At 40.8% G+C, this 10813-nt stretch overlaps 1 protein-coding gene across 1 annotated transcript; it reads right to left on the bottom strand.

Annotated features, from left to right (window-relative positions):
- Positions 1-4948: 4948 nt before the first annotated feature.
- Positions 4949-5257, bottom strand: LOC124260438. The gene has a single exon (XM_046694758.1). The coding sequence runs from the start codon at positions 5255-5257 to the stop codon at positions 4949-4951; it is 309 nt and encodes a 102-aa protein (XP_046550714.1).
- Between the last annotated feature and the right edge of the window lie 5556 nt (positions 5258-10813).

The raw sequence follows: 10813 nt of genomic DNA, 5'->3' as shown, positions 1-10813 counted from the left end.
CACACAATGTAAGCCCCTGATCTTCATTGATACACTGTCCCAGAATCAGTTTTAAAATGTCCTGGAAGTAACTTCAAATAAGGAAGGATCTAATTATGCGTCTGTTTTTGACGACAACTGGTGTCCTAGAATCCACACTGAGGCTTGGATCATACGATAATGCTTATGTCATCAACTTACAGGCAACACGGATAACTACCAAATGCTTTTCAAATATTTTCTACAATCACGTTGCCCTTTTACAGATAACACGATAGTCTAACATCTATAGATATTTGGGCATGATAACCAAGACTGAAAGCTTCCGGACACATGCATATAATCATGAAGGCAAGAATTCATAGATGTCAATTTCTTTATATAATTTATTTCAATTTAGCAAAATAACTGGTACCAACATAAATAAGAAAATGCAGCAGATTAAGATGAAAGAAATTTGTTTTATCACTCAGTGTCACGTCATTACATTTAAAAGGCGAATTGAAACCTTACAATATATTACAGAGAATCAGGTAAACATGTCATGACACTCGGTAAACCAGCAAGTGTAAAGAATAGTTTCCCAGATACCTTCTGTAGGCCTTTCCCAGAGAAACGTTCTTTATCAAGCCCCCAAACATACTGAAGAGTCCCATGAGCCTGCAAAGAGAACAGTAATGGTATACTGCATGTCTAACAACTTTCAAATAGGTTACATAGTATGACAAGAAATTATTGCGAATTTTAGGAATATGTTTAATTGGATTTCTAGTATAAACAACCTTGACCAGCGATCAAGTGCTTGGTTTCATTCAAGAGAGACAACTACGTTAATCCTTTTTCATTAGTTTGTGAAGAGTTATCCCCCTTTGTTTACTTGCTAGCCGACGACATATTCAGTGGTCCACAGTATGGATGATTTAGAGAAGGAAGTTGATTGAAGAGTATTATAACAAGGACATCAGATCAGCTAAAGTAGAACAGGCATCCCTTTGTCCACTGTTTATCGTGTTTTGAAAAATATTGCAAATGGATATGGCATTGAGCACCAGGGAGGCGCAGGTAGGCCCAGAAAATTGACTGTCTGTGACAGGAGGCGGCTTGGTTGTCTTGTTTCTAAAAACAAACGAAGGAGTTTAGAAAACTTAAGGCTGGATATGATTGATAGAGGAACTGTGGCTGTCTGTAAGGAGACAATTAGAACTGAGCTGCATGCAATGGGTTGGCAGAAAAGTCGAGGAATTCCATCACCGATCATGAAACCTGAACAAAAGGAGCGAAGGTTGAAATGGCGCTTACGGCATAGAAATTTAACTGGGACAATGTGATTTTCTCAGATGAAAGTTCTGTGTGGCTGTTATCATAATACACTGAAATTCTGGACCAAACAAACTGAAAAACCTTTGTATCAGCGCCCAAAGTACAGTCCGAAATTTAACGTGTGGGGTGGCATATCTGTGTTAGGGGCAACGCCCCCTCTGTGTATTTGAAGGGAATATGAACAGTTAACGGTACACGGATATTTTCGAGGGACATTTACTTCACGTGTTTTATGGCAATTTTTTGATTTTCCAGCAGGACAACGACCCAAAACATCGCTCAAAGCATTCACAGGCCTGGTTTCGGATCCAAAATATGACATTATTAGATTGGCCAAGCTATAGCCGTGACCTAAATCCAATAGAAAATGTTTGGGGACTTATGTTCTGACAAATATTGCTGAAATGAAAGAAGAGGTGATCCGATACTGGGACAGCATGGACCACGACTTTCTAACTTCTTTGATCAGTAGTATGCCCCGTCCCATTGAAGTCTGCAATCCTGCCCATGGTGACTTGACAAAATACTAACTGTTCACCTGTCTTTGAATCTGGAGTTATGTTCTGCTAATATTCATATACTGAGTCAAAAAAGAAACTTCACATTCTTTCTTCAGGGCACTATAAAAGAACAAGAGATGGTAAGATGGTTAAATTGTTATTATTTCATTGCTGAGATCTGTGTGATGTACTCGATACACTGACAGTGCCATAATCAGTTCCATTAGGCTACACCGCCGTTCCAAAACATGGGTATACAGAATGTCAAGTCACAAGAATAAAAATGCGAAGTTTCTCAGCTCAATATCGTGTATGGCCGCCCCGCGCATTCACCACTGCCAAACACTGTCTCCTCATCGACTGCCTGATGCTTGTGAACACGTGGTTGGGGATTCTGCGCCATTGCTCTTGCAAGGCAGCGCCAAGTTCCTGCAAACACTGAGGCTGGTTCCTAAGACCACGAAGCCTTCTCCCAAGTGCATCCCAAACGTGCTCTATTGGATTAAGGTCAGGGGACCTCGATGGTCAGTCCATGACGTTGATTCCAGCGTTTTGAAGGAAATTTCGTGTCGACATCGCGGTATGCGGCCGAGCATTATCATGCTGGAACTGTAGACCTGGGCCATGAAAGGAACGAGTTGAGGGGTGAGCACCTTGTCGCGGAAAGCAGCAGCTGTGAGGTTTCCACGGATGACCAGAAGTCGGGAACGGTTGTTCCCACAGAAAGCACCCCACACCATGCAACTTCCGCCCCCGAATCTGTCGACTTCCTGTACACAACATTGGGCATACCGTTCACAACGTCGTCTCCAGACTCTATGCCTGCCGTCCGCGAATCTGAGGGTAAAACTGGATTCATCGCTAAAGACGATTCGATTCCAGTCTCTCTGGGTCCATCGGCACATTCACGTTGCACATTTGACACTCGTGGCATTTCAAGTACCGTTAGAACTGTGGTTTAAAAGTGTTTTTTCAATTCTTGAGTCCAATGCAAACACGTGCATATGAAGAAAACTTCGATGCGAAGATCATGTGATCGACTGCACGTGCAAAACCTGATTTGGCACTAACATCATTTGCACGACGAATTGATGGGTTTGAATGGGTTTTGCTAACGTTTTTCTAGAGTCGAAAGATAGGAATCCCATTTCGGATACATAGATGTATCATCAGAGAAAAATTATTCATTATTTTTCAAATTACATTTTGTGAAGTTTCTTTTTTGATTCAGTATATTTAATACGTGAGTAATGAGTGAAAATTGTTTTAAAAATTACAATCTTAAATTGTCAATAATTTCTTGTTGTACTGTAGCTGTATCCACCAGACCATCTGATTGTTGGTTCATTAATCAGTATCACAATGTATAATAACCATTTGCAATAATTGTGGTTTTCAGAAACACGGTAAGCATCTAAGAACCATAGCCCTTATGTTTTGCCGCTCGTTGTGCGGTCCCAGAGCCGACCTTACGCTACTCGACCTTTTCGGCCTGAAGGTCGAGTTGGGGGTCGAGTTGGTCGAGTTTCAGAACGAGTTAGGTCGAGTCAGGTCGAATCAGGTCTACCAAATTTTGGAAAAAGTTTTGACATGTCAAAAATATTTCCCGACTTCCTTCTCGACCTTCGGTCCGAGATGGGGTCCAGACCAGGTCGAGAATAAGTCGAGGTAGGTTGAGAAAAGGTCGAGTTTAGGTCGACATTAGGTCGAGTTGGTTGAATTGAAGGTCGAGCTGGCCTGACATGCCGATCTGTGTTCGTCTTAGAGTCGATCTGTACTCGGCCTCGACTCCACCTTGAGTCGACCAGCTCGAACTGGACTGGACTTGGACTCAACCTAGAGTCGACCGACTCGACCTGAAGTCAACCTATCTCGACCTCAACTCGACCTAATCGAGTCCGCGCCGACCGCATAAATTGTCGCCATCTTCCCAATTGCTTCATAAAAGCGAAACGGCAGCCAGTGGTAGCACATCATCTCCACACCAACCTGCTGCCACCCAGAGATCCACCCTGAGCACACCACCCTCTCCAACACGCCGCAAAGCAGCGGAACAGGCTGGTATCTTCCACAGCTTTGACTCCAGTGCTGCAGCAGGTACATCTCTGTACCTGCCAAGCGGTCTCTTGGACCCTACATACACCGCAGAGGATCAGTCACATGTTCAGGACTCTCAGGCAAGGACAGTGAATCTGAGAAGTAGAACTTGATACTCATATATTGTCATGAGCACCTTATAATGATGTGAAATGTTACCTTCAGATTACTTAAATCAGTTTTCAATAAAAGACTTACAAGCTTTTTTCATCTGATATTTTTTTGTATTTTCCATCCATTGCTAAGTGTAAATGTAAATACATCTTGTGCGATTGTAATAAAGTTTGTTTTGTTCATCATGTATATAGTTAGTTTTCATTGTGTTTTTTCTGCGATTTTTACCAATTGTAAATAGTGTAAAAAACAAAACAAACAAGAGTTCCTTTGTAAATGAAGTAGTCCTAAATAATAGAGTACACTTTAAAGTCATTTGGATATCATCTTCTCTTGCCAATGAACAGCTCCTGGGCCCGTGAAATAGTCCTTCAAATAGTTTCTTTGGTTGGCGCCATCTAGTGGGGTAACGTTCCTCGCACCCCGGTTATCCCCATCAAGCAGCTGTGTGCAGGAGCGCCACTCGCCTGGGGTGAGTGAACAGTCCTCATTCCCCTGGTCTATGAGGTTCATCTGACTGGTCCGGTTCCTCGTTCTCAGCATGTTGTGTAAAGTGATGCAAGCCAGGGTTATCTGTTCAGCTCTGTCTGCAGTGCTATTTAGGGAGCTGAGGAGGATCTGGAACCTCATAGCCAGAATCCCGAAAGTATTCTCCACCACTCGTCTGGCCCGAGACAGTCTGCAAAAGTCACAAATTAAACATTTTTAAGTCAAATGCATTCAAAATTCAAAACCTTTGATATAATATTGCATACACCCAAACATAGTAAGTTATAATTTGATTTAGGTATTTATGGAAAAGAATAATTACCTGCAGTTGAAGTTCTGCTGATCAGGGTCCATCTTATGCATGGAAAAGGACTTTTATCATCCAAGGGCGGAGGAAAAGGCATCGTCGCCGATGATGAAGTATGGCACACCATACCGGGAATACAAGGTCATCGCCCTCCATCCGATCCTCGTGAATGGTTGAAGACCATCAGCGTCTGATGCTGATCCTTGGCCCCGACGTTGACCCACGGGAACCTGTAGTCGGCATCCGCGAGTGCCAGCAAGTTCTTGTAGTAGTATAGGGACTTTTGGAGGTTCTTGATGTGTATGTGCTTGCCATCAAACGCACCGGTGCAATATGGAAACTGCCACATTTCCTTGAAAGCACGGGTTACAGTATTCCATCTGCTCTGATCCCACACATCTGACCGATACTCAAGGATGCGATTGATGTGGCTTTGGAGGAGGGTTGGCATTCTCCAGGTCATCCACCAGTTCAAGCAGGTGCCAGGCTATCTGCACCCAAATTGTAAGCAGTCTTTGCTTCTCAGATTTACGTCACCAGCTCACCAGGTTTACGTCAAGGTTCCTGATGGTGATGTTACTACTTTGCAGTCCTCTAACTGAATGGTTACCTGGTGATAATGTACCCTGTAATTTATACAATTTGGAAACCAAGGGTCTACTCGGCAGGAAAATGGAATTTCCGTCGAGAACCAGTCGCTCCGGCTGAACACAGGTCGCGTAGAGGTCGGGCCAGTCGACTTAGACCTATATATCGACCTAATTTTGAATTAATTTCGTCCTATCTGGTCGAGTATAGGTCTTCTCAACTTGGCCGACTTGAGTCGAGATAGGTCGACTGACGTCGAACTAAATCGAACTAAGGTCGTAAAGGTCCATTCGAGGTCGTTTTGAGGTCGTTTTGAGGTCGTTGTGAGGTCGAGATACCCCCAGCTCAGAGACAGGTCGAATAGTTTGCTAAGTCGAGTGCGTCGAAGCGCCCGAGGTCGCCACTGGGACCGCATCCACATTAACAACCTATGCAATGAGTAATTATTATTATCTATATCTTAAAGACACACAAGAATAAAACCCTTACCTTCAGACTGACAGGTCAGCGCATCAATGAGCAGTCTGGAGCCAACACACCTAAGGGGCCCATGCACACTACACTGTAAACCATCACTTCTTCGTGACTGACTGGCTTCGATAGAATGGAATATATGATGGCACATGTCACAGAAGCAAAGTCAGGAATTAGAGAGTGAAAACAGAATGTTGTACATAGTTGCTGGTATCCTTGAGCACTTCAGTGCGATATGGTCAAAGAATGAATGACCAAAGCGTTGAACCTAGATTCAGTGTTATCACAGTGATCTTTCCGCAAGCTCCTTGGTGTGTTTTGAACACGGTTCAGTTCTTGCCACAAAAGCAGCGAAAGAAAGTTTACAATAAAAAAATTGGTTTGCCAGTACATCGCATTGAATGTGTACCCTGAAAACTTGATGCTACTTAATCCCACTGATTTCCAAAGGTTTTCAGTGAATGTGTTTAGAAGGGAAGGTATCGTTCATTACATCAGAATAGACCCTCGCCAAGAAGTACTTTTGAATTGGGTGAAGATAATGCGAATCGAGAAGAGGGAACAACAATGGCGATTTACTCTCATCTTCTTCTACCCACTTCTTGAATCCATCGCTGAATCCGTACCGTTCTTCATACTTGCAACAACGGGACATACAACATTTGGAACGATTCAGAGAGAAAGATGCTGTAGACGAATGATAAGTATTACAAACATAATAGAGAGCAAAACTGAACAGAAACGACATAAGACGGGTTACTGGTTTCGGAGTCCATTGCATAGTTGTACGTCGCAATGATGAAGAACAACAACGTTTGTCAATATATTATTTCAAAACATATGACATACACTAACAGCTTAAGTTGTCCAACCGTGTCATTTTCTCTCCAGGGTTTGCACTACGATAGATTCCCCCGAGAGACAGGAAATGACACGCAAATGTTTAAAGAGTGAAACTGCGTAACGATGGACTGCTCGACTTTGACTTTTGGGTTGGTATCTCACCAGTATGGTTCTTTTTCTCTTCTAACATTTTATTTTGATATGTAAAAAGACCTTGCTTCCAGATATTGACGTCGGAGTTATCACAAAAGCTGGGTGCGATTAAGAATGAGGTTACACCTCTTCCTGCTAACAATAGTCCACCACTGCCACATCAAGAATGGGCTCAGCGAGTTGGTGACAACAGAGCTTCAATTACTTCTTCTTGTTCTGTCTTCTATTTCCAATTTGTCCCAGTTGCACTGCTACAACGTTTACCGGATTACAGTTGATGAAGTGTACGAGAATAAATAATATCCCAGAGCAAAATGAAATCTGTCAGCCGTTGCCCCCTTGTTTTAGTAATTCCACACTAACAGTACACTACAAAAAGACATTGTTCCTGCACAATGTATGAAGTGATTTCCCCTCTGAATCAAACCATTATTCAGTAAATGTGTTTCCCTAATAACGGTCCATGTAGGTGCAGAATAAACTCTTCTTGGTGTGTGTTGTCTCTTCACACTGACTCCGACTCTCTAATGCAGGCATCCGTAATGGAACGTTAATGCCAGTATCCGGAATCGTCTTATGTAAAAGCTTCATTTCAAATCAAAATGCATTAGGGGCCCCTGAATGATGGAAAACGACTTGAGAGCAATTTATACAAAAACTATAACTAGAAATGTTTTAATATGACCACTCCCCAACATTATCAACAAGTGTAAAGGGTTAATGTACTCACCTTTAATCGATACTGGTTCACTTTGTCTTCGTGTTGGTTCTATGCAGCACGCCGGTTGAAGAGACAAACGATCATGACATGGATGACTTTGCAAAACAATATCTTGTTTAGTGGGGTGGGATGTTTTCGTCTCTCTTTTGTTGGGTAATGCGTTATTTTACATGTTGGTTGTACACAATACAAGTCAAGAAAAATCATGTATATTTTGGTACATGCTTCTGGGCCAGATGCATCACACTATACAAAAAATCATTTTGTGCATCAATAACGCTTCTACAATCAAATTGGTGAAACTTTTTAGGAAACAAAGAAATATTTTTGTTACTGTGTTGTTCGACGACAATAATTGATGATAGTTTCTCATTCAGTTTATTTTCCGGACTTTAAGGCCAAGAAGACGTGACGGTACTCATATTGAGGTTGTGTTCAGTTATATGAAGTTAATCCGGGAAGTTAAAAGTGAATATTTGCGAGCAAGCGCCATATTGGTTGGATTTCATTTATGGTAGAAACGAGGAAGCAAAACAACAAATCAAACATTTATAACAACGACAGGGTGCTTGACAAAAGGCAACCAGTAGTTAATTGATAATAGCAATGGTCAAAATGGAAGTTATGAGTACATCAAGGCGAAAAAATTATCTGTACTGATAAGTAATAAGCACTCATTGGACAAAATGAGAACAACAGGGTATTTAACACTGACTGGTGTTTTGAGTGATAGACACGGAAGTCAGCTTGATGGACTTGCTATTGCTAATCAGCTCCAATTGAACTACGGGCTTCCCATGGCAAGTATTAGAAAGTTCTAAATGGAAAACGTTTGACTTGATAATGTGTATATCCGGAATGATTATGTGTGATGATTGGGATAGTCTTACAGTCATCTAGGACTTAATAAAGGGTGCCCTAGTGGTTGAAGCCTTGCTCGTCAAGCCAGAAGATCCGGGTTTTACTCCAACATAGGTACTAAAAAGAAAATGGGGTTTTGGGGGCAACACATAAATATTTGTGACTTCCTAGAATTACTGCGGAAATCAATGCTTCAAAATATTTGGTAGTTGTTTGGGGAGATTTTCTGTTCAAATGAAAAGTTCGCGTAAAACACCAGGTGTGCGCTTTTTCTTCTGTACTTCAGTTTGGTAGAAAGAAAGGACTGAATTAGTGTACAATAATGTATTCCACTAACGCACTTTGTCACCAATTATCTAAAAAGGATTTTGTCATAAAAGTGCTAGAGAATCTCCTGCTGTGACTTTTACTTTAGTTGTACAAAGCTATTCACACACTTTCTATACTTTGATCCCTTTGGACTCGTGTACATATATGCACGTCTACAGGTGCTGCATTTAACAAATCCTTGAACAGGGTCAGTTGTAAGATTAAGGGGGTTTGAGCTTTTTAAGGCGTTTTCATTTTGCAATTGATGACGCCATCGCAGATGTCTTGATACAGGTATCAGGATATCTGCTTTATTATATTGATACAGAAATAGTCACAGGATGTGGTGCCCAATGCTACAAATCCAGTGTACATTGCATTAATATTCAAAATCAGGGGTGTTAAAGGCTTTGGTTTCGGTGAAATTACAGAACTCAAGGGCTTTACTTGCTTTACTGACAAGGCTATCAAGCAGCGCACATGAAACGTAAGTCCAGATAAGACCTTTGTTCGTAATGTGACCTCTGTTTCAACCAGGTAGTTAATGGGTATCAGGGCGGATGAGGTGATAATTTGAATCGCGGAGAGTGGAAGGAAGATTCGAACACCACCAAAGGACTTTGTTATTCGAGAATTTAGCGGTCATTCCAGCATGTAACACCTTCGCGTCTTAACTTCATAGTGCCAATACAAAAGTCACCCAATTCTGTATGTTCCAAGAAACTGTTTCTGTTGTTGGTTAATGGTACCAACAGTTTCATTAAAGACTGATTATGCAGTGTAGGAAATACACCGAAAGTTTTATGCACTTTAAAAAGGAATTATATAAAAGATTATCAACTAAAAAAGAATCAATCAACAATCAGAAAAAAAACTGAATTAGGGAAGATTAAAGGAAACTACAGAAACAGACAACAGGATAAAACTTGGAAGAGACGGTGTAGGATATAACTGTGACAAGTTTTCCAGAATGCCACTTACCTCAAACGGAGGAAGGTTAAAAGATTAAAACAACAGTTTGTATGCAGTCAGGTTGCAGCAAACTGATCTCTGAAGAAAATCAGATACAAACATGTAGTAGGGCACTAAATACTTACGTGAGAGATCCTATTTACAGTCACTAGGGGACGATGCTACCACAGGCTAGAGCTGGATTCTCAACTATCCGAATTCAAAACTGATACTCACTTAGAGGCAAAGTCCATTGTGTTATGCAGCTGACAAATCTGACAAACTAGATGCTGCTATATGGATTCTAATACATTTAAGGAAATGCTGGAAGATATGGATGAAAACAGTCAAAGAGAAATAAGACATCGTGAGTGATATAACCTTATTTCCAAACTAAGAGATGCGATACAATACATCAACAGCAAAAACTATAAATATATAAGTCATACATTTCTTTAAAACAACACATTGCCTTAAGTAGTTGATGAGAGTCAGGAGGAAAATGAACGGTCCATGAACTTCAAAATAATAACCCCCTTTAATGGATTGCATCTGCTTGTTGGTCTTACAAACACCCAGTGAAGTGGAAGCAGCAAAACCCGCTTTCCACATCAATAAAAAAATTATTATTTTTAGTTTCAATACAAAGCAAAACAAGAACATGTCTTTTTGCATAGAAATATACTAAAACGGTTAATGAAATTGTCTTATTATCAACCTCGATAAAGATGAGATAATATTACATTGTTAAGTTGAAATATTTTTTCAGGTAATAATACGTTTTCCTGTTTAATTTGTTTTAAACATAGTTGAAAGTCAAACACTACTTATTCGTTAAACTTTACAATGGTACTCAACACACAATTTACTGTAATACAATTTCAAAGGCGTTAATCAAACATATCCTGAATATACAGATGCGGACATACCTAAACACACAAATAATGATAAAGAGTTCCTGCACCTCTTCTCTCTGGTGAGTTGGTGCAGCTGCTCATGATTCTCCTTCATCACAACGCAGGAGGTATAAGATCTCACACTAATGTTAGTGATGATAAAATCCTTCTCTTTGTTATACACCAAATAGTGTTCCAAATTACATATCAC

Source organism: Haliotis rubra, unplaced genomic scaffold, assembly GCF_003918875.1.
Source record: "Haliotis rubra isolate DU_JTF1 unplaced genomic scaffold, ASM391887v1 Scf763, whole genome shotgun sequence".
In the NCBI taxonomy this organism is placed as follows: Eukaryota; Metazoa; Mollusca; class Gastropoda; order Lepetellida; family Haliotidae; genus Haliotis; species Haliotis rubra.
Note: the sequence above shows the minus strand (reverse complement) of the source record. Positions and strands in the feature narration are given on the sequence as shown.

Bases quoted from the DNA above. Each gene is read 5' to 3' on its own strand.
- LOC124260438 (XM_046694758.1), bottom strand. From the start codon at position 5,257: ATGCCAACCCTCCTCCAAAGCCACATCAATCGCATCCTTGAGTATCGG.